This window comes from Balaenoptera ricei, chromosome 3 (genome assembly GCF_028023285.1).
Source record: "Balaenoptera ricei isolate mBalRic1 chromosome 3, mBalRic1.hap2, whole genome shotgun sequence".
NCBI lineage: Eukaryota > Metazoa > Chordata > Mammalia > Artiodactyla > Balaenopteridae > Balaenoptera > Balaenoptera ricei.
Window position 1 is genome coordinate 65053055 of NC_082641.1, and position 25764 is coordinate 65078818.

The window sequence follows — 25764 nt, forward strand, 5'->3', positions numbered from 1 at the left end:
AGAGTTTTGTACCTTTCCTTCCCAATCATCTACTTTTTTTGGTAATGGCAGAATAAAAAACTATTGCTATCATAAATTCCTGAAAGTGAAACAGTAGACATATATATCCTACTCAATTCAAAACTTTAAAATTTGTACACTAATACACATGTGTATATATATATTTATAGATATGTAAATAGAGAACGAGAGAGAGAGAGATCTCTATTTTCTGAAATGATGCTTCTGTACATCTGATAAAGTACAAAACAGGCATTTGCAACAATACCTGACAATATTCTGAACCATGTTTTACTATAATAACCAAAATCAAAGTATAATATTTTTAAGAAAATTTTGGCAGCAACAAATATTCATGGCAATCCATCAAAAGTAAAAATGTTTTCAAAATGTAACATTGTGGTTTTATTTTAATTCTTAGGAGAAATGGACAATCAATACTAATTTCTTACTTAAGAAATGGAATCATAACTTAGGTAACAAAGAAAAATAATCAGATCCTTGCCACAATTTTAGCTTTATTTTTAACTATTTAAATAATTTTCCTGGCATAAAAATATTATAATATTTTAATAGTACAGCATTCAGCAGACGGTCACAAATAAAGGCTTATTAACATTAGTTTATAAATAGGCATAATGTTAAGTACTGAATGTATATATGCAATTATGTATCTATAAATATATACAATATTCATTATAGATGACAAGTATATGTGAAACTATTCTGCAAATTCTGTTCTAGTGAGTAATATAACTGAGAATCTTCTCACTATGACCAAATGCCATCTTTTTGTGAATGATTTTACAAATTAAAAGATTGGAAAGTAAATTATTTTGCAATAAATTAGAAAGTAAAATTCTAGAATGGTGCTATCCCCAGTAGAACTTTGTGTGATGCTGGAAATGTTTCCTTGTGCTGTCTGTTATGATAGCCATTAGCTCATGTGACTATGTGCACTTGATATGTGGCAGTGCAACTGAAGAACTAAATTTTACATTTAATTTGATTTAGAATTAAATAGTCACACATGACTAGTAACTACCACAACTGGACAGTGCAAATTAACATTTTGAAAACTAGGCAAAACAAGCATGGATCCTTAAAAGCACAAAAGTCTATCAAAAAAAAAAAGTCTATCAAAGTGTTGTAAATAATTTCTTGATTATTGAAGTTACATAGCTTTTTGAAGTATCAGAGGATGGCATTTCCTGACCTAGGGTGGGGCTGTGAAATCCGTGTATAACCTGAGTTACTCATGGCATAGTTTCTCCAACTTAAGTAAAAGATGGTTCTTTTTCAAAAGAAAAAAATTATCACAAACCTCCAACCCCACTGTCAACTTTTAAAATAGTTTATGATATATGATGATGATAAACATACAAACATAAAATAAATGTCTTTTTCCCCTTGTTTTGGTTTTGCATTTGGCCTGCCTACATATACAGTATGCTGTGTGACCAGGTCAATTTTGTACCACTTGTCTTTGTTTCTCACTGCTGTGAAACTTTTTGTTCACCTTGCAGATATTTGGCTTCATTTGGTAAGAACACATCATTTATGAAGTATGTTTACAACCATTATTTGCACTACTTGAAATCAGCTTTATCACGAACACAGACAATGTGGGCAGTGTTCTCTCTTAAGAGAATCATTCAGATTATCCAGAATATGATTACCAATTTTACTTTTTAAAAAGAGACAAACATTAAAATGCAAAAACAACATCAAGAAATTCTTGCAGAGGACTGAAGTTCCTCTGAGACTGTGTCTACAGACCTTTGGAGACAAAGAAACCCACTGTGAGGATACAATGGTCCTCTAGGTGCCCAAAGCAGCAGTGTCTCCTTTTATCATAAACGCTCAGATTTTGATAAGTTAAAGTAAATACCTGTGAATATGAGCTAGGTTAGAACAATTCTCACATATCTGATTTTCCAAATAATCTTTAGCCATCATAGCGAATATCCTATGGATTAAACTATCAGTTGTAGATAAAAGCTGAAGCATTTCAAAATGAGTTCCTATACAAAGAAGAACTTCGCAAGTCATGATATTCACTATGTAGAATTAAGGTTTTGTTTTGAATTCATTCCTGAACATCAGATTTAATATCCTTACCTAAAGAGCCATTCATGTGATGTGACTCCATTCCTCCTAATGCACCCATGGGACCATCTGACCCAGGGCCCATTGGAAACTATTTAAAAAATGGAGAAAATGACTGTGATCACATTGAAAACAATTGTTTATCTCAATGTCACAATACCTATCTTTAACACTGTAAGACACTTCTACAACTTATTTTCATTTCCAAATTATGGAGATTATTTTCCTAGATTTTTTTCCAGCCTTCTAGATTCTCTAACTGGACTGCTACTTCCCTCATTCCATCTTCTCTATGTTCTAGATCTTCAGGCTAATCCTCATTCATACCCAAATTTTTCTTCAGATATCCTTAACCAGAAAGCACATATATTCCAGTGCAAGTGAGAAGATAAGTATTTTATGCTATTGACAAATTTTGCTATTATAAACCAGAGGTAATTCTTAAGAAGCTGCTAAAGGTATTGGCTTATTAATAAGAATAATTGAACATTATATGCCAACATTAACATTTTTCTTAGCAGACAATCTATCTTTGTTCAAATGGACATGATAAATAATTTCATCTTGCAGGTTAAATACATTTAGCTCCTTGGGGATAGCTGAATATAGCTAAGTCTTCTTGGCAGTCTCAACTATGTCAGTTCAATCACAATTAGGCATTCAATAGCAGTTATATTTAACATTTTTTAAAGTAGTGGTATTTCATTTTCAAGTGAAACCTTACATTAGAAGCCTAGTACAACACAGACGTGAAGAGATGTGCTGTGGTAGAGGTGGTGGTGGAGAGCCCATGACCTGCCCGCTTAGTCTCTCCCTCAACTCCCTTCTAAGGAAACTCAGACCTCAGTTTGAAGACAGGCTGTCTATAATTACCTTATGTTTACAGTTAAGATAGATTACTGAAAACACTTGTTCTTAAAATTTCCCATGCCCAAATCATTTCTTCCATGTTGTATGGTGCAGAATACTGAATGTGTTGCGTGTTATGTATGTGTATCGATGGGATTGTGGTGGTTACTAATCATACAGGCTTCGGGGGAAGATTGCCCTGAGTGGACACCCTGTATACCACCGACTCTGTGTGGAAAGAAGATAGCTTTCCATCACCGTGCTCACACAAACCACATGCTTATACATTTTCACAGGATAATGCCAATTCTGTTGCCTAAAGTTTTGTTGCCTAAAACACATGGATGGATTGTGTTTTTTGGGTTTTTTTCAGTAAACAACTTGGAATACGCATGCCTCTAATGAGAGGTTAAAGAAATTAACTTTGAACTTACTGTTGTTTTTCAGGTTTTTTCAAAAGCATAGTTTAGATCTGGGCTGAGAAACTGGTGCCGGTGAGGCCAACAGCCGGTGAACCTCCTTGGTTTGGTCCTTTTATCCGGCCCCCACTGCGCGTTAAACAACACTAAGACTGCAGGTATTATACTTGAAGCACATAATACTGCAGTCCTAGCCCTCAGCAGGCATTTGCTTTGACTACCTCTGGCTGAAATGAATGACATTTGGAAGAGTGACATGTTCAGCTTCTGCTTCTCTTGAATCTCTTATCTTTGTAGCAAGTAAGAGAAGCAGAATGGAACACACTTGGATGATACCAGTTTAGCTGTCTGCAGAAATGTCTTCAGTACCATATGCTCCTGGTTTCCTCCCGTATCCCCTCCCTTTCAAATATCAAGTTTTAAGATCTGAAATTGCAGTATGAAGAGCTTTTCTACATTTGTGCTGCATTTCTAAAATGAACATTGTTCATGATCATATTCAGTGTTCTTTAAAATCTCTGTGAAAACACCTTTTAGACATTACTGACAGAAAATTGTTTCTTTTTCCTGAAAAAGAATTTATTTGATTATACAAAGGGAATACTGGTTAACTGAAGGCAGTGCTGCTTAACAGAAATAATATGTAAGGTTCAAATGTGAACTACGTAAAAAAATTTAGATTTATTAGCAGCCATCTTTAAAAAGTAAAAAGAAACAGGTGAAGTTAATTTTAATAATTTTATTTACTTATATAATCAAAATTATCAATCAAAATACAGTCAGTATAAAATTTTAATGAGATATTTTATATATTTTTTCATATTAAGTTCTCAAAATCCAGGGTGTGTTTCATACCTGCAGCACATCTCAGTTTGGACTAGCCCTATTTCAAGTGCCATAACATACTGGACAATTTGAAGTTTCCCTTTGCTGTCCTCACTGCTAGGAAGCTCAATTATAATATTTCGTCCTCAGTTTTTGGTATACTTTTGGAAATTCTTTATATGTGTTTTGATTTTTCTTTAATTTGAGCTACATTTTATTCATATATATATATATACCTATGTATTGACTGTATTTTCTTATATATTTTGTTAATATGTAGGTCTTATAGATATCATTTTTCTGTAAGTGTTCATGGAAAAATCATGACCATATGCTTTATTAAGTACACTCAAATTCTTTCTGTAGAACTGCTTCAGTTCTATATTTAAACTCCAGATTTCAAAAATTTAAAGAAAAACAGGCATATTCAACTTCCTAATTTAGTTTCAAGTTTAACAGGAAAAAAAAAAACAACCACCTGAGAAATTAGTGATGTGTAAAATGAGATGAACATATAATTACACATTAACTGTCACTTTCAAATAGTCAATATTAATTATTAGGTATTCGAGATAAAATAAGGCTACATATCAACATTTTATAATTAAGTTCTCTTTTACATTTATATTATACTGATATGAAATCTCTTGTTATGCATGTTATATATTACGTTTTTTTCCAACCCAGAACATAGAATTTGATTTTTTGATATCCAGTAAGATCCTGGATAATAAAATATAAAGCTTAAACAGTATCAAGGAAAAGGAATGTACTTAGAGTTTGAGTCTTCAAATACATTCCAAAAATTTTAAAAAATGCATAGTTACATTAGGCCTGTTAGGTCCAGGAGGTACTGCATTCATTAAAGTATACATGTTGTCTCCAGAGTTGGTTGAGTCTGAAACAAAATATTACTGAATTAATATCTTTCATTATAATCTATGCCCAAGTCATCACAAAGTAATAATCAAAGATGATCTGGACACTTATGCATATTTATAGCTACAGAACTTGAAATAGTCATTACTAATGTCCAGAAACAAATATCTGTAAGTCATTTTCTGACCCAAAAATTATCATTCTGAGGTTGTAAATTAGGAATATCTACCTAATATATTAGGAATAATCACTTGAATAATTCAGATCAAAAGGAATATTACTTTAAAAGTCTAAAGAGTTACTGTAAATTTTTTCTTCTTTAAAAAACATGATATCTTTTGATTTCTCTAAGCAATTTATATGTATACATATAACAGAAATCTCTTAAGATTCAGATTTAGTAGCTTTTTACTTATTATTTCCTTAGGCTTCTTATAGACCAATTTAAAAAATAGTTTATTTAGCTAATAATTAATAAAAGCTGGTGGAATATCCTGGCTTAGTTCCCACAGAAAGATATTAGAACGAGACTATACAACTGGAATGAAAATACTCTTGCTTGAAGTAAAAGCCAGCTTCCACTAGTACAACTTTTGATAAAAATCTTTTCATTCATTTTATTTTTGATTCATTATAATAAAAATAACTGTAGTGTATATCCACATAAATATATGTAACATTTTACATTTCATGTCTATTAGCTAGTCCTAATTAAGTCTCTGAGTATATGTGTTTATAATGTGTAGCCTAGAGTGAAAGGCTTAATATTTTACATTTAGGGACTATCAATTATAAAATGCTTTTCTATTTTTCCACAATTATATAGTTCTCTTAAATATAATGTTGCAGGCCTCTATTTTGAAAAAGATGTTTTTCAAATGTTTTGTACTGATTCAAGGCAGAAGATAAAAATTATTTGCTTTCTCATGGCAATAACCATAGAGTGAGAAATGGGCAATTACTTTTCCTCTTGTTTTGTGATTATTAGACGTTAATTTATTATTTTAGGGTAGGTTAGATGCCATTTATACTTTGTTTGTAAACAGTGATCCATAAACCTAAGTATTATTTTTTACTTCTAGATTAATACATCATATTGTTGAGAAAGTTGAAATGCCCACCTCTGGTTGACCTCTGTTTGTTTATACTAAACTAAGTAAGCTCCTAATCTACTTTTGTGGCCTTAACTATTTTTACATCCTTATGTACACTATACTCCTGTCAACCCGGGCTACTTGTTCTTTCTTGCATATGATCATCCTTTTCCATCACCTTATTTTTGTTCTTTCTTCCTCTGAGCATCTTTTCTACACAATCTCCGCTTACTGAAATTATACTCTCACTATTCAAGGCCCCTTGCCAACGCTACCTCTTCCATGAAGTTTTCCCCTGATACTTAAAAGTATGTGAGTGCTCCTCTACCATGGAATTCTGCTTTGCATTATAGTTAATATTTTGTCTTATTCTTCCCTCCTGCTTCAAACTAGGTTATAATTTCTTTGAGAGGAGGAAAGGGACCATGTTTTACTCATGTTGTGTTCTATAAACAATAAATATCTACTAACTTAGATTCAATTCATGGCATAAACTCTATCCCATAAAAATGTATCTTTCAGAAAAGCTGGAATTGTTTTTTAAACATAGGAAACCTTCAAATGGTTCTTCACCTTTATTAGCCTTACTAATTTTACTTACTAATTTTAGCAATTAATTTGAAAGGAAAATGGGCTGTATATTTTAAAATATGCAGAAAGAAAACTTTATTGCTTTAAAGACCAATCAAATATAATTGCATCTGAAAATGAAAAAACATTGAGTGAATAAGGTTGGTATTTTTTAGAAAATGTCTGATTTATTTTTATATACAAAAAAACTTTACAATAGATATTCTGGCACCTATTTTTTGGAGAGTGGGGGATATTGGCTTCATATTAGAGGACTGACTGTGATAAAGGATAAGTACATGAAAGAATAGGCAGAAAAGCTAGCAAGATATACTGGTGGCAATTTCTGGCTTGAAAGGAAGAAGTGATCCGATTACTTATCACCTGAAAAGTTTAGTGTTACTCCAAAAACTTTGTTTGAGTATGTAGTAAAGTATTTATTAATCACATGCTACCTTCATAAATTAGACCTTAACTTCACCAAAAGGATTGCAAATGTGGGCAAGATGTGCAATTCATATACTTCTATCTTCAATGAATTTTGTTTCACTTCACTGAAGATGTTCTGAGGACAGAGATCCATGAAATATTTATGATATATTCCAAAGAGTTAGTGAGGCAAAGTAAAATTTTGAATTAATCATCAAATTTATGCTTTTTCTAAATTAAAGATTCAAAACTTAAAAATATTTATTGGTATGATTAATGATATTTAAATTTCAAACTTCTGTGTATCTTAGATTCCAACAAATTCGTAAGAACATACGAATTTAACAGTGCAACATAATAAAAAAATATTTTCTAATTATAAAAATTTCCCATATATTTCATTACCCAGAAGTTAAAACTGACAAAGTCTTAGTCTATTTCTTTGTTATCTACTTTTCAGATTTCAGGGTAATATATTTTAGTTTTTTTTGGCCACACCGTGCGGCTTCCGGGATCTCAGTTCCCTAACCAGGGATCAAACCCATGCTCTCTACAGTGGAAGCACGGAGTCTTAACCACTGGACGAGCAGGGAAGTCCCAGATTTCAGTGTAATATATTTTAAAATAACACTGTGATCATATTGTATTAAATCATGAACATTTATTTCTCTGTGTCATTAAAATTTCTTTGATAATAATTTTAATGGCTACATTTTAGTCCATAAAACATTAATTTAAAAATATCACTAAAATCGGATTAGGCATGAAGGTTGTTTCTATTATTTTACTATTGGCTATAACAAATGAGCATCATTCTACATGATTCTTGGATTGTACCTCCAATCATTTCTAGTAGTAGGATTATAGTGTCAAGTGGTATGAGCTTTTTCACGGCTCTTGCGACATGTTGCCAGGAGCTTTCTAGGAGGGCTGTGCTACCATCAGAGGCCTCAAGACACAACACATTTAATAGTTTGCATTAAAGTCTCAAATGAAAGAGATATTTAAAATAACGACATGATTCCAGGAATATTAAAGTATTTTGGTTTAAAAGGTTAAAAAACTTTCCCCACTACATAGTGGGTTAGCTAACTAATAAATACCTATAGACGTGTAGGATAAATGATATTGTAAGCATGTCCACATCTATCTTAGATGCTAGATATGGTGGGTCTGATTTGTTGTATTAAACCTAATGGATCCATGTATTTCATGTGTTACTTATGCAGAATTTTTCTTAAGTTGTGAGGTTTGGATCTTTTCCACAGTCTCAAGCAAACTTTTAGTCAGATAAATTATTGGGCAATTCATACAGATCAACACAGTTTTCATTCTGATTAAATCTATTACCTACACAACAGGAGTTTTCTAAATGCTTAAAGTAATTGGACAGTAGTTACTTAAGAACACTATTTCTTCCTATTTGCTACCTCTACTCAACTTGTGAAACCACCAATGAGGTAAAGAATACTACTAAATTTCTTTCATAACAATTTCTGTATTTTGTGATTTTACTCTAAGAATCAAATGTCCACGTGGCTAGTTCGATTACAATACCTGCTGGACTAGGCATGATGGGTGTTCCTGGTGGCCCTCCACCTCCTGGAGGACCCTAAATAATTACACAAAATTTCAGTAAAAATAAGGCATTGCATTAAACAATATAAGGAAAAAACAGAAGTTAGACTTTATAATAATCCAGTTTGAAAACAGCAGAGGAAATACATTTTCTCCATAATTTATTTTCTTTGAATGCACAATCATTTCAATGTTATGCAAAATACAATTTAGTTTAAATATGTTGAGATTGTTTTGACAAGTTTCCAAAAACAATGAGCCTGTAACGCTGATTTATGATTCATGGCTTAATGACATCAGGTATAAGGAGGTTAAGGAGAAACCATTTAATAAGGCCTTTACAAATCCCATACAATAGAAATCATTCATGTGTATTTGTGATTTAGTTTACTGTAATTTTCTTACATTTTGTATCACTGGTTTTTATAGGCAACTGAAAATCAGAAGATATTCATATGTTTAAAAAAATACATTGATGCTGTTTCTTCTGCCAGCATCAACTGCAACACTTCTGATGCACTGTACCTTCAGCTATCACATCAATTAGAAATGAGAGGTAATGCTGACTGATGTGAGGGTTTCTAAGGCTGTAGGTACACAATCAATCTGAAATGGATGTTAGGTGACTCAAGTTAATTCAGTTATTTCGTGCAACCAAAATGGATAATTCAGGCAATGAGTTTTACAATGTTCAGACTTACAGTAGTCAAATTAACTATTAAGTGGCTAAATTTCTGCTTCATTCTGAGTGCACAGACATAACCCACTAATTATTTCAAATAATGTATGTATTGCTATTTATTAAACAGCTTAAATTTACTTTCAAATAAGTCTATAATTCCATAAAACTATATATATCAAGCTTATTTTTCATTGACTTTAAGAAAAAATAGGTTTTACTCAAACTTTTTTACTTTCATAGAGATTGTGCAAAAAGTTAGACTTGCTTAGCTTGTATAGCTTAAAGGAATACCGAGCACTGAGTTCACAGGTCCAAAACAGCGTGTGCTTTTCGCTATGCTCACAGAACACTGTTTCCATGGAGGGTAAAATGCGTGTTGATCTTCTTCCTAAGTACTCCTTTTTTCCTACTCTGGTTGACCACCACCTCTGAAAAGTTCTTTAGGAAAGATTTTTCTTTTTACCGTTTTATCCTTGCTACTCTGTTAGGCATTTCCCTCTAAATATTATAAACAAATTATCTTTTATGATGGCCTTGAGATACAGCAAGGATTATAATGTGATGATGGTTAAAAGGTCATTTGCAAGTTCAAGAGGTCATGTAAAACCTGCTAATTTGACGAATGTAAAGAATTGGAAATTTTTAACATGTACTAAGTGATAAGAAGAAGAAGAAGTGGTCTCGGTTTCTAAGAATGAAAACTAGCCCTCCTCCCCCAAATTACTAGTCATTATTCTGCTATCTAATTATCTTTGTGATTGGGAGAAAGCGTAATGTCTTCTTAGACTTTGTGTATGGCAAGTGGGGTGGGGATGGGGTGCAGATTATTCTAAAGAACTGCAAATTCAAGCATATCATTGTGTAACTGGAATGGCTGTCTTCATGATTGGACAGTGTATTGCGTGGTTTACAGAAACATATGCTGAAGTAAAACACAGTACTCAGGGCAATTTTGGCCAGATTGATAACTGTTTCACTAATGAACATCAACATATGTACTGAGGTTGGCAGACGAAACAACTCAATACAAATCAGATGTTCACTTCTTGGCCAACACACAGGGGCTCTTCTTAACATCTGGACAACTATTTCATTGCCCAAATAGAACATAACATCAATTCTTATGAGCAAACAAACCCAAATGTACTTACTACATAATTCCCAGGAGATGCTGAGGAGTATGGTATCTGGAACATGAACAGGACAAAAAATATACATATTTTGATTCATGTGGCAGTATGGAGACTGACCTAAAATGAATCTACTTTCTAACTTTCGTCAAGGTTTAAAATTTATCACACAGGATAAAGGCATTTATATATGTCTGAGTGCTAGAAAACTGAATAAAATGCAGAATTATCTTGATTTACAAAAAAGAGAGAATTTTAGTCAAGAGGAATTTAGATAGAATTACAGCTTCAAGTTATATTGATTTCAGGGCAGTTGTACTCACTGCTTGATACTAATGACACTTATTTTGTAATTAAAAAGATATATATTTGTGCAGCTAAAAACCGGAAACCAGAATTTTTCAAATTAGTAGCCTTTACAGATGCAATTTCTAATTTATGTGCATTCTGGGATACATTATTTTTTTTAAAGACAGGTTTCAGGCTACTATATTCATGCAGTAGTCAATACTTGATATATAAACCTCACTTTTCCCCCCTTTCCTTTCCAATTAGCTTCTAGAAAACAATATAATGAATGCAAAAGATTTTGTTAATGTAAGTCTCCGAAGACTACTAATTTGTGGGGACCAGATATGGGTAACATATTCCCTCTTTCCCTTCAAATCAAGCTCCTAACTAAGCTCTTTTCTAGAGATTAGAAGGTATTAATACGACATTGCTATGATAATTTAAGAAATGAAAACTGGAAAACATATATTTAAAAATAACCCCTTAACTGTAGATATTAATAGAGAAGTTAAATCCAAATATTCTTTTTTCACACAAACTCACTAGCTTACATCCTTCTGCACATCCAGAAGAGATATTTTTGCCTTATTCTGAAAAAAGCCAGTAAATTACTGTCTTCTTGGAGTAGGACAGCCAGGGCCAAAATAGGACCTTAAGAGCGGTGAAAAGATTATAGTGCCTGTACCTAAATGTTCCCTCCACCCCAACTCCTTCCTGATAATTAAACTTAAAAATAATATGAAATAATAAAGTAAGCAGAAAGAAATACAACAAAGTTATGGTTTTCCTTTGATTTTAATATTGAGTTATTTGAAAGCTCTCTCCTCATTGTTTGGTGTCCTTGCTTTGCCTTAAGCACAGACCACAGGTGTCTGAGCCTCTGGTTGGTCCACCTATGGTAACTCAGCACTGCAGGTGGCCGCTACCGGAGTGTCCAGTATCACTAGTGATGACGATCACTTCTATGAGTATGGGGATCCCTATGGCAGTAGACAATTTACTCGACTTGGTGAATGAATATAGCTTTGCTCTCTAGGGTCCTCTGCAGTTCATGATCTACTATCCATCCTCTGCTTATTATTTTAAACATGTGCACCTGCCCTCTCCAAATCACCAACTTATCTGTTGGCTCCAGTTTTCATCTCCTTACAACTTTAGCACCTGGCTCATGTTCTTCTGCCTCTATTGCCTACCATCATCCTTAAGCAACTTCAAGATATGATCTAACCACTCTTTTTTTTTAAAGTTTTTTTTCTTTTTTTAATTATTATTTATTTATTTTTGGCTGTGTTGGGTCTTCGTTTCTGTGCGAGGGCTTCCTCTAGCTGCGGCAAGTGGGGGCCACTCTTCATCGCGGTGCGCAGGCCTCACTATCGTGGCCTTTCGTTGCGGAGCACAGGCTCCAGACGCGCAGGCTCAGTAGTTGTGGCTCACGGGCCTAGTTGCACTGCGGCATGTGGGATCTTCCCAGACCAGGGCTCGAACCCGTGTTCCCTGCATTAGCAGGCAGATTCTCAACCACTGCGCCACCGGGGAAGCCCTAACCACTCTTTAGATCTTTGGAATTTACACTCACTGCCTTTCCTTTCCAATATAACCCCCTTTTCCATTTATGAGCATGAATACATCCTAAAAGTTTTTGCACAGAGATCTAAACAACTTTCCTGACATTTTTCTTGTTCCTTATGGCACTCACAAATAACATTCTATATTCCAATCAGAATCTTATCCCATCACAATTCCTCCATGTTTACTAAGTCCATTATTTCCCTATTAGTTTCCCACTAAATTGCCTGTGCCCCTCCCCCATGCCACTGCCAGTATTTTCTTTCTCTCTCCAGTATGTTAAATTCATTATCCTGAAGTCTACTTTGTTAATTTCCAACTCTTTGATCACCCTCTAGCCAACTTTTCTGTTTTATGGTAGAGAGTTCCTGGTAAGAAACACAAAATAGGGTTGACAAGGTCCAAAACATAATCATATTCTCCAACTTCAACCTAGTTTTCACTAACACTTGGAAGCATTTTGTTTCGGCCTTTATGGAAGCCCCAAAGCATTCTAGAGGTGTGCCAGTAAACTCAGGGGGGAAAACTCCCAATCTGTAGCATTTGCCTATTTATGCAGTGTAAATATTCCTCTAAGGCAGATTTCAAGCTACCAATGATTTAACAATCAGCTCACAAAACTCCTGAATTTTTAACAATGGACTTTTGTGATCTGGCTCTCGGTGGTGGTTATACCATCCCGAGTTGGTACTTTGCCCTTTTGTTATACATTAAAGCCATCAAATTCTTGCTATGCCTTCATCTTCAACTAAACACTTCATTATTTATAGATTTAAAATTTCATCCATTCATCTCAGGTAGGAAAAAAAAATCTGTGTTTCCAAAGCTAGCCCCTCCTGACCATACCATTCTCCTAAGTCCTTGCTCCTTTTATACTTTTAACTTCTCCCTCTTCATGGTTCCTTCAAACACCATTAAATATAACAAACATTTTAAAATACTTTTAAAAGTTTGTTACCACCTCTAGTTCAATTTCTTTCTATTTTTGCCCTGTCAAACTCTTTAATTTTGACTTACACTCACTGTTTCTACCTCATAGTCTTTGTTGCCCTCATTAAGAGAAATGGGCTCTTAATTTCTAAATTAATTTCTTAATTTGGGCTCCTACCCCTAGCACTTTATGGAACCTGCACTCTTGTAAATTACATCAGCATCTGCCAGCCTAGCCTGAGAAACAAAATATGACAATGTAGGTAGAAGTACTGTGTGGGTATAGAAGACGTATTTGAGCTGGGCAGCTAGGACTTAGAGAGGGCGGGGGTCCATTAGAAAGGCAAAGAGAAGGATCAGCATTTAGGAAAGAAATGTGAAAGTACACAGTGTATTAGGGAAATGGTACATGTAATTTTACACAGTTGCTGCAGTGTGGGATGTATAGGGGATTGTGGTAAATGATGAGGCTATATGGTCAGAGTGAACTTATGCTGTTGGAAACAGGGAGTCACAGGTTTTAGAGAGACAGGTTCAAATTTATGTTTTAGTAAGGTAACTCTAGAGGCATTATGGAATGTGAATACAATTTAGGAGACCATTGCAAAAAGTCTAGGCAAGAGATGGTAAAAAGTGTTCTAGGCAGGGCTGATTAAGATAAGTAGGAGTAAGAGAATCTGACAGACTTTTCACAGATGTACTCCGCAGGGCTTGATGACAAACGGTGTGGTGGACAAGGGAAGGGAGAAGTTAAGGTGATTCTGAGGTTTCCAACTTGCTGACTGGGTGGATGATGGTGCTACTAATTTATATATAGGGAATTTAGGAAGTGGGGGACAAGTTTGGGGAATACCTGACATGTTGAATTGGAAAGCACTAGTAGACACTGAGTTCGATCTGATCAACAGATATTTAGAAACAGAGGTCTAGAACTCATTCGAGATCAGGACTAGAGATAAAGCTTCAATTGAATAAATTTCCATTTTGTGCTGGGCACGAGACTTTAATCTAGGATTTGGTTAGATTTAGTGATAGTTGAAAATGTTAAAATGAAAAAAAAAGGCCCAAGATTGGAATTAAAGAACATTACCAGTTAAGAAAGGGCAGATAATGTGACTGGAGGAAAATCAGGAGAAAATATCTTATAAAAAGTCAAGCAAGTTAGACTTTCAAGAAGCAAGGAGTCGGGGCAGCTTGGCTAGGAAATGCCTAAACTGGGCTTATTTTTGAGCTCTGTTAGGCTCAAGTCTTTCAACCTTTCTGTGACACACCTAAGAATAAATAATAAAAAGGAATATGCTAGTACAAATATGGAAAAAAAATAAACATTATTTAAATGAAGAAAAGAAATGAAGAGACATTTAAACAAAACCAAGGTGTCAAATATTTCAAAGGTCAGGTATGATGAGGACAGAAAATAAGTCATTATTTTTGGTTGGTAAGTAGAAGGTCACTAGTAATCTTAAGAATAGTACTTTTCATGGGAATTGAAACAGTTGAGAAGTCAATTCAATCAATCTTCGTCCATCACCTGTTATATTTCAGGCACTGCACTACCACATAGTAATGAAACGGAAAAGAGGATCAAGGAATTCACTGCCCAGGAGAATGGTGGTGAGGGATTCAATGTGTGAGAGACACTGGATGGTGGTTTGAGACTGAGGAAGGGTTGAGAGAAGTTTTCTATCAGTTGCCCCCTCCCAACTCTAGAGGAGTGAAAGACTGGGGGTTTTAAGGTTGTCTTGGGATTTTGTTCATTGGCACAGTGTTAGGGAAAGTTCCAGCCACTGGAAAGGGATCGATGAAAACTCCTTTAGAAAATGAATGAGCAAGATATGTAGAGACATCCAGACATGGAATAAAGAGAACAGATAAAACAGTTAGCATTGAGAAGAACATTTCTGAGACAAGAGGAAAGAAAAACAATGAAAGGTCTTATAATATTGGAGGTAAGGGTAGAATCTGAAAAATTTGAGTCTAATGGTGTTTTGGGTTTTTTTCTCTATAAAATATGAGACAAGTTTTGCTAATAGAGAAGGGGCCAAAGATAAGAAGTGCAGGAAAGGCAGGCGACTAAAGAAGAGTTAAAAAAAATTGCTGGTCACACATCAGTGAGGACTCAGCAGAGGTTGAAGGTTATAGATTTAAATTATAACACATTATGTTATAATGTTCAAAGACTTGAAATCACCTTCAACTTCTTCACTTTCTTTATCCTCAAATCCAACAAGTCACCAGGTATTTTTGATTCTATGTGTGACATTTATATCTGCCATCCTTTCTCCACTGCTTTTACCTTAGGCTCTGACAACATTTTATAAGGTCTGTTACTATACTCTCCTAATATTGTTTCCCTATGTATCCATTTTATATACTATCTTCCTAAAACACAGCTCTGTTCTACACAGATGATAATTCCAGATTTCTCAGCATTGAGAGCCCTGAACACATCAGGGTCCCATTTTTCTTTTTCCAGCTTTGCCTTCCAAATCTATGTTCCTAGCCACTAAGAATCTAATAATTTTTTCTCACACATTGCCTGCATTTCCCTTTCCCTTTACTTTTGTCCAGGCCTTTCTCCACCTCTAGTGACCAGATTCTTCCCAATGTAATTAATCTCCTCCCTCCACCCCTCTCCCATATGCTATACAAAATAACCATTAATATGAAATGAAAGATGAAAATGCAGATGTAGAAGATAAGCAAGACCAGAGAGGTAGAAGATCAGAATCATAGAACAAGAATCTCTTATTTGACAGATGATAAAATTAAGGGCCATATGTATTGTCTGGTTAAGCTAGACAGAAAATTCAAGAGCTGTGACAACAATCCAAATATTCTGACTCCTAATATCCATGACTGGTGCCGTGGTAGGGGGAACAGCAGAATAACTAGAAGTTTTTTGGCTTCATTAAAAAAATGATTAGCTAAGTAGCTTTACATTTTAGCTAAGTAGCTTTCGTCAACTGTGAATTTCAAAACTACCTTAAAAGCACTGAAATTCAGTTCACTAGAAATCGCAAGCGGAACATTATCTGTGTCAGTGTAAAGTTGAAAATATTCTATTATTTTTTAACGCTCTTTTTAAAAAATGAGCATCTATTTGTACAGGGCAGAGCCTATTTGGAGTAAAATATTTGTATTTCTCTTAGGCTTAATCATTGTAGTAGATCCTCATTTTTCCTTAAAGGGGTTTTCTCTTCTATCTGTCCAGCTAGTGAGTTGATGAATACAATGTTATACTGAACGTTTGTTGTTTCTGCCTATCCCCTCTTTTGCCAACAATTCCTTGAATTCTTTTTGAACCATACCTCCCTTATTTTTCCATGTGGCTCGGGCGGGGCTCAGGAAGTGGGTGTGTGACCTAGGCCTGGCCGATAGAGCATTGTACATAACTGGTTCATGAATGAGTCTATGTACTCAAGCTAAGTGAATCCAGTTCAGTTAGTTATTCCCAATACCTGTGCTTAACTGATAGAGTTGTGCTCTTTTGTACTCAAGAGGGAGCTGTGAGGACATAAATCTGGAGCTTCACAGGGCCTTCTTGCCAGATGAGTGGAACAAAGGTAAACGATGAATAGAGGCAGTGTCTGATGATGTTATTTGAATACTTGGAACCAAATGTACCCCAAAGCAAATTTATATCTGGACTTTTCAGATACATGATCCAGTAATATTCTCTTTCAATATGAGCCTAGTTTGGTTAGTTTTCTATACCTTGTAATCAAAAGTGTCTGCAGACAAAGCTAATTAAGATATTTTTGATAAAGGTGCTTGCTACTTAATGATTAGAACTTGCTTTATAGTTCAACCCAAATGCACAGTTCTTTGTGAAAAACATAAAAAAGAAAAAAATGATTGGTCGACTTGTAAATAAGCTTCCAAATAAGAATCTGAGGCCAATACTGTAATGCTCAGAGTGAAGGAAGTTAAAAGTAAAAAATCATACTCTTATTTTGAATTAAAAACATAAATTTGTCCTTAAAAATGTTTCTCCTGCTGCCATGCAAAAGAGTGCCAAAAACATTTTTGATCAAAACACTTGTATATGACAAAAATTTGTAAAGATAAAGATTAAGCAGATAAATAAATGTACTGTGGATAATGGTTGGTAGATTTCTCACTTTCAGAGAAGTGAGGTATAAACATGGAAAGCAGAAAGTCTAGAATGAACTCTGTTGTATTGAATTGAAGTTGAAGCACCAGTGTGCACTCATGGGGTTTTTAAAAAATTTTATTGGATTACAGTTGATTTACAATGTTGTGTTAGTTTCAGGTGTACAGCAAAGTGATTCAGTTATACATATACATAGATTCATTCTTTTTCAGATTCTTTTCTGATATAGGTTATCACAGAATATTGAGTAGAGTTCCCTGTGCTATACAGTAGATCCTTTTTGATTATCCATTTTATATATAGTAGTGTGTATATTTTAATCCCAAGCTCCTGATTTATCCCTCCCCTCCACGTTTCCCCTTTGGTAACCATAAGTTTGTTTTCAATATCTGTGAGTCTGTTTCTGTTTGTAAATAAGTTCATTTGTATTATTTTTAAAAAATCAGATTCCACATATGAGTTATATCACATGATATTTGTCTTTGTCTGACTTACTTCACTTAGTATGATAATCTCTAGGTCCATCCATGTTGCGGCAAATGGCATTATTTCATTCTTTTTTATGGCTGAGTAGTACTCCACTGTATATATGTACCACATCTTCTTTTATCCATTCATCTGTTGATGGACATTTAGGTTGCTTCCATGTCTTGGCTATTATAAATAGTGCTGCAGTGCACACTCATGGTTTTAATATGTAGAGATACAGAATGATATAGATGTGCGTGGGTGTGTGTATATACATACATCTGTGTCCTAGTTCTGTTGGTTGAGAGGGTTAGAAGCTAGATCACTCCAATGGGTTCTAAATACCCCTCTCCACTAAAAGGAGCCAGGGACCGTTAAAAAATGGCTGTTTCCAAGGCGAAGGCTGGGAAAATATGAGCTTCAAAATGCTCAAAGAATAATGGGGACATGGCAAAAGGACAAATGACCCAACCTGAAAGGGTTTTAACTGGACAAATCTGAAATGATTTTAGTATTAAAAAAACCTACTGGACAAGGTAAGAATCCACGAGTACATTGGATTACATGAATGATTGGAGAAGAAAGAAAATCTCTTATAGTAGAAAGTCAACTAATAAGTGGAGAAGGAAAGACAGAATTAGAAAATAGACATTTGGCAACCAACATAGCAAAAAAATGATTCAGGCGAGATTCATCAATGGATACTAAAAGTAGCAGATTAAAGTACGATCTTTATGATAGTGTCAAACTATGTCTTCACAGGTTGATAATTACAAAGGGAAAAATAGTAATTTAACAAGCTAGGAGAAACCTAACAAGCATCATCTAACTAAGTGATCAAAGTTAACATCACAAGTAATAGATAAATCACCATCATATGCCCCCTGAAATGACGCACTGAGCAAAACACAAAATTACTTCTGTGGATTTCTGCCAAATATATATAACATGAATCTAATCATGAGGAAGCATCAGCCAAGACCAACTTATGGGACATTCTACAAAATAACTGGCTTGCAGTCAACAAAACTCCAAGTTTATGAAAGACAAAAGTTAAGGGAACTGTTCCAGGTTAAAGGAGACAGAGACATGACAGATGAGTGCAGCAAGTGAACTGGGATCTTCTTTTGTTACAAAGGATATTGTTGGGGCAACTGGTGAAATCAAAATAAGGTGTACAGCTTAGAAAATGGATTACATCAATATTAATTCTTAAATTTTGATCCTTATACTATGGTTATGAAAGATAATGTCTTTGTTTTTAGGAAACACAAAGTATTTAAAAGAAAAAAAAATATAAAACATATTTGGAAACAGCAAAAACGAAACAACCAACCACTTTAATGTGCTGCCCTGAGGAGCCAGAGGCTTACTGTATTGATACCAAATGAAAAGTATTTGTAATTTTAAATATGGACAAAAAGTCCAAAGAACTTGGAATTCAAAATAATACAGATAAATTGTCACTACAACATAATCAATGGTATTTGGGGAAAAAAATCTCTCTTTAATACTTTTGCTTTGTTTCATGCAAGCCTTATGTTTTTGCTAGAAAGTCATCAGTTGTCTTTGGTTTTTTTCTTCTCATAATCTATCATATTCAGAGGAATGTTTTTCCTTTCTGTGCTCTGGATGATGACTCCTTTCTTTTTCCAAAGAGAAAAGTATAGGTGTTCCTTCACAACTTTTCCCTATTCAAATTCTTTGGGGGGAAGTGTACCCATATGTGGTATATATTAACAGAAGGGACTGCTTTCAACTTGATTATGTGCCTACATGTGTGCTGGCCAAACGCCCATTTCATAGTGGTTGTTCAGTAGTTTGATATGCACAGCTCCTTCCCTAACGCCTAGTGTTTCTCAGGGTCTAAAATAATGCAGAGCTGCTGCCCTGATACAGTACATTCTCCTATACACGTGCTCGGCTCTGTGAAATCCCCAAGAGTTGTTTAGGTATCTAAAAACTAAAAATGATCAGAAAGCATAACTCTCTCCTCATCTCTGCCTCCATCTAATACTCTTCACTTGGATAACATACCCATTAGGTACAATGCACCACCTTCAGTATCATATCCTGCCCACCTTCCTTGATGGCTTTTGGAGGATAGTATCTCCAGATAAGCGTACAAAAGGAGGTCCTGCAGGAGGTGGGCAGTGGTTGTGTGAACTGCACTCTGGCTGCCTGCAGTGGGCAGTGGAGGGGATGGCTGGGTGAGCTGGCACTGAGGAAGGAGAGAGGGTCCTCTTGCTTCTAGGTAGGAAGGCTTACTAGTTAAGGTGGGTCATCGACTGTGCTTTTTAACCCAGTTTCATCAGACATGTAGATAATAGAAATTCTTTCCAGATTCTGACAATAGGAAGATTTGCAGAGTTTGCACTGTTATTAAAAAATTGTTTTTCTGCACCTTTATGGGTATTTTAATGGGGAGTTCAAAGAACGTTATCTTGAGCTGCTAGTTAGATGCCTTTTTAAAGTGAAATCTTGAAATTTGAAAGGCATATATAACAAGAGGCAAATAGAAATGTGAACTAGTCAAAAGCATATAAGCAGACTAAAAGAAATTTGGAGGAGTAAAGGTAGTCATATTACAACATAATCAGGTAAAACAGTATCTTAGAAGATTTGTTGAACTTAAATAGTGAACTGAAGACCCAAACGGTAGCAGCAACATCACTCTCTCCACCCCAAACAATATTATTTAATTAGCAACTGTCATAGCTATTGAAACTAAGAGATAGGCAGATAATATAAAGTAAATGTTTTCTCTAAAAATATGACAGTTACTTAATTGAGAAGAAAGTGATTTCTGCTTTAGAATAGCAATGGATTTAGGATGATTCTTTCTATATCACCCACACCTCACTTTAAATTTTCTTTAAGTTTAAATTAACATTAAACATTGAATCAGTTTCATGTTTATTTAGCATTAAGGCCACTGCTAGTCAGTGAAGGTACCTCTGCATATTAGCAAAAGGCGTCCCTTCTGGGCAGATAATCCATAGACTTCACAAGTGGAAAACAGCTATATTTCAGCATCCTTCTGACTCCCTAGACTCAGGCATCTGAGTATGTGCGGTGCACATACTACACAAATGTACAGAGCAGAGCTCTCTCACAGACTGAAGAACTCAAGGTTTCAAAAGTCAAGAAAAAAATCTCCAGGTTCATTAAATTTAAAATCATATCAATATTAATTTTAAGATTGAAAGCTTAATTTTTAACCTGTGCCTATATTTGTGACATTAATAAGAGACAAAAATATTTACACAGTCAAATCATGGCCACAAAACTTGTAAGGAAAATTCCCATGATGTCAGATACATAGATACAAGTGTAAGGATGGCAGTTTAGCCCACAGGCACAAGGTAAATGTGTACTTCCTTCTTGGGGCAGCAAGAGAGCAAAGCTAGGTGTAACCAGAACAGCAAATATAATCATAATAACTGAGATTGATTTTATTTGGCAACTTAGTACTTATTATAGTTATTTTAGAAGATGAATTCATTATATGATAAATTTTATGATAAATGTAGGCTACCGTAGAGTATCCTTAAATCACACTACTATATTTTTGAGGGCCTGGTAATCTACATAGAATGCATGTTTACATTAGACCCTGAAGTGAAAAAAATCACATAATTTCAAAAGTTATACATATTTTTCTAAAAACATATAAAAATATATTTTTTGAATGATTTCTTAAAAAAAGGTTAATATAACCAATTGCAGGGCTTTCAAAAGCAACAGATTTTTGTTGTTAAATGCTACAAAGTGCAAAGAAAATGAAAAAATACATATACTCACTGAATTGGCATTTGTTGGGTTTGGCCAAGGTCTACCACCACCAGGACCCCTGTAAGACAAAATAACAAATGAAATTTTAACTGACGCTCTTAATGTTTCACGATAAGCAACATCATAAAATACAAACATTTATAATTCAGTTACCATGCAGTTCTAGTTCAGCACTGAAATTACTCTTTATATTTTCACAGCTTTTTTATCTCTAAAATCCAAAAATTTTATCATTCCCCCAAACAGCTTTCAGTGTTTTACAACTGTTTTAAACAGCTTTATCACTAATTATGAGATAAATATAAAAGATAATTGTGACAATAATAAGTGCTGCATGTATCATTCAAAGTGAAAATGAAATTATTTGTAAAATATCATTATACATAAAATGATTGCTCTTAAGCTACAAATGAATAAATGTACATAGTAGGTATCTAAATTTGTCTCCTCTTCAAAAAATTGCATAGAATATCATGTTACTTTATACATCTATATATCAATCTATCTTTCGGTGCTACTGATGATTTAGTTACTATTAAACAAGGGAAACACATTTCTTGTTTTCATAATTGTAGTTCAAGATAGTGGCTAGAGTAAATCTTGGGGAAAAATAGGAGGTAATCTATGCCAATGTATGTCAATATATTACTTCATGTTAGGGTGAGGGAGAATGTTCCCTATTCTATAGCTTAAAAGGACATAAAGCTTTTAAAACAAAATTAATGCCTAATTAAATTAAAAATGTCTCTTGTCCATTTGCTTTTTAGTATTAAGTGTACCTGAATATATACTGCCTGATAAAAAGTAGACTACTGTCAGCAGGTCTTCTGTAGTTAGAGTCACTCGAAATTCCCCTTTTCCCTCTAATCTCAATGAACACTGTGACATTTTTTAATTAAAAAAAAAGTCCCCTGATTCTTATTCTAGGGACCTTAAACCTAAAGTTCTAAATGTTAGCTAGAGGCTCTCCAAGTTAGCTATATTACCCATGTTTGCTTGGAATATTTACAACTGTTCTGGGTATTATTTTGGGATTCCCCAGGAATATAAACAGCAGGGAAGGGCAAGAAAAATTGTGTCCTTAGGCTCTATTAGGATGCCCAAGTTCAAGTCCCCTTTTGACCAGAATGGACTTGGTCAAGGTATTATGCATAGGGAGAAGGTGAGGGGCATGTGTATTGGCTCTGGAAATAGTTCCTCTCTAGGATAATGATGATGACTTTACAATTAGTTACTGGAACACTTTGGAAAGTGATTTTACATAGAGGATTCAATGTCTTAATGGACAGAAACTGAGGTAAAGCATAGGATATATGTTGATCAAGTAAAGCACTTGACTTGTTTGATGTTAAATAAAACACAGTAAAGAAATTGGAAAATATTTATCTTAAAACAACATAAAAATATACTATATATCCAAATCATGGCAAAAATTTGTATGCAACAACATGCAGACAATCTCATATTTTGAAATATTATGTTTAAACAACGACTGCATGAATAAGAGATATTAAATATAAAATAATTTTGTTAGTTAAAAATTTGTTTAATGTTAAATTAATGTGCTAAACTAAATGTTAAAATAATTAAACATTTTACTTAAGTAAATAAATACAAATTAAATAAGATAAAAGTTAAATGTTAAATTTATTCTAAGAACCATAGAATACCTTTTATGCATTTCAACTGTTTGACAAATACTAATCTAATCTCAGCTCACCATGTATTTCATATTAAATTACATTTTAATGTAATGGGTTAAATGTTAATTCATTTGAATAAGCTAAATTTCCCCCACCATTACCATTGTGTTTGAAAACATTTTCAGTTTTGCAAATACCGCTAAATAAAGTGGGGGTTATAGTAGTGAGTAGTTCTATTAGAACAACTTCTTAAGTGCGGTAATTCCTACTCCTTTTGAGGGCCATCAGTATTATCAAGAGGGTAATCTACAAACTATAACACAGGCATTATTTTGAATGTACATTTCTATATAAGTATAGTTTGAAGTAGAATCAGGTTAGCCTCATTTAAAAATAAAGAGAAAAATGAAATTTAAAAGAAGTCTTTAATTTTTGGTAAGGGTGTATGGATATGATTAAATCAAGGCAACCATGACTATCAAAGAGAAAAATTCTCTTTTCTTCTGTAATTCAGTCATTTTGAGATAATATCTATACAAACTTTATAATTCTATAGGATATGATTTAGAACAAGAAAGTCTAGATCCTCTGAAATTATTTGTCCTCTTAGTTTCTATAAAATAGCAAGGTATACAAAGTTGAATTAGAAATATTTTAATACTGAATCCTACATTCTTTTGAAATTTGTAAAAATGTTGTTTATTTAGAAATACAGTTTTCTTTAAAAAATAATCTATAATGCATTTGAAAACATTTACATTGTGGCTGTTGTTTGTAAATTCTACTTTAAACTACTGAAATTGATATTAAAATTTTTTCTAAATATATAATACTAGTTATATAAACATTAAAAGTATACTCTTATTTTAATTTTAGGTGACACTACATATGATTTATCCTGAGTTTGGAGCATGGAAATGTAAAAATCATATCAGAATAACTATTTTCTTTAGAGGTCACCAATATTTTTTTAACAACACAATTATCAGAATTTTGTTCCAAATGGTTTGGTGTCAATATAAGAGAGAAAGCTGCAGTTAGACTATGGTATTTAGTTACTTTAATGACCGGGGTTTGGTATTCTTTACTGGCATTATACTTTGGTGTCAAATAATAAAAAGTGACAAGCTAAAGAAACCTCATCCAGATATGATCCTCCAGTAGATCCCTCATGATCCCAACACACAAATATCTTAGACTCTTAAAAACATAGTCTAAGGTAACACTATTCTAATGCCTTTTCCTTTAATTTTTAAGTTAGCCAACATGTAAAACAGTGACATGAAGGAAGCCATAATTCCAGTTAGAAATACTTACTTGCCATAATACAGTAAGATTTAGTTTGTTTTAACAATAATAAATTATGAAGTGAATTTCAATAAAATTTACTCTATTGAGTACAATGGAGACAATAATATGTTTTATTATTAAATTCACTTTTGCTTTCTTGGGGCCAATATCAATAAGAGAATGAGTCTCTCTGGTTGGACCTTCCATACTTCAGAACTTTCCCTGTTAGAGGGAAATATTTGTGATTTCATTGTCCTTGAATCCTAATTTATAGAAAACTGAAAATGGTATAAAACTCCAAATAACAGTCAACAGTAACAAATAATGGAAATTTGATCTGTAAAGCTTAAAGGCTCTTTAAAAACCAGATATAATATAAATAGTAAAATATTATGTAATAAAAATATTTTAAAATATCTGGGTATATTTAAATGAGAAACCCAAATATGAACAAAAATAATCATTTGAAATTTTCAGCCATACTTTTAGTCTCCATAGTCTAGGGAATTAAATGTACCCTTATGTATCTGTTTAAATGTATGTGAGAAAGGAATGAGACAATTTTAAGCAGCTATTTGAATCTCTCAATAGTCACAGGAGAATAACTTTCCTCTATACTAGCAAAACTGCGTTGATCTAAAATCGACCACATCACTACAAAATGATATTAGATGCATCCTTAACATTTAAAGAGAATTTTGGGTTGATCATAGCATTCAAAATGTATACTTCTTACATCTATACATAGTATTCAAAATTATTCTTTAAAAGGCATTCCATTTTAAAGTCAGAATCTTAGGTAGGTAAATTTTATATGTATCTAAATCCTATTGTTAAGAGTTTCAGCTTTTGATATAAGCACAAGATATCACTCCTTTTTGTAGAAACCATTAATAAGCCTAAACCTTTGAGGGATTTAAGAAAAGTCAGACTTCATGTCTATCCATTTTTACTTTAAAAGTAAGAAGACATGATAGGAAAATTTGACCTACTTTTTCCCCTTGTTCTGTTAGTTTTGAGCCTGGCTGGTATCCACCTATTAACCTATTTTCTATTTTAGGCAAAACTGCTTTCCATGAAAATGGTTCCAGAAACTTAAA

The 25764-nt window shown here is 33.7% G+C and overlaps 1 protein-coding gene across 9 annotated transcripts in view; it reads right to left on the reverse strand.

The window, feature by feature from the left end:
• Positions 1-25764, reverse strand: part of SSBP2 (single stranded DNA binding protein 2) — a 297896-nt gene that overhangs the window by 13714 nt on the left and 258418 nt on the right. For all 9 annotated transcript variants that reach the window (XM_059916696.1, XM_059916695.1, XM_059916692.1 and 6 more), the window contains 5 exons: positions 21741-21789; positions 10586-10621; positions 8732-8786; positions 5030-5100; positions 2122-2200 (listed from right to left, as the gene is read on the reverse strand). In XM_059916696.1, the coding sequence (XP_059772679.1) occupies positions 2122-2200; positions 5030-5100; positions 8732-8786; positions 10586-10621; positions 21741-21789 (290 nt within the window). The remainder of the gene's footprint in view (positions 1-2121; positions 2201-5029; positions 5101-8731; positions 8787-10585; positions 10622-21740; positions 21790-25764) is intronic.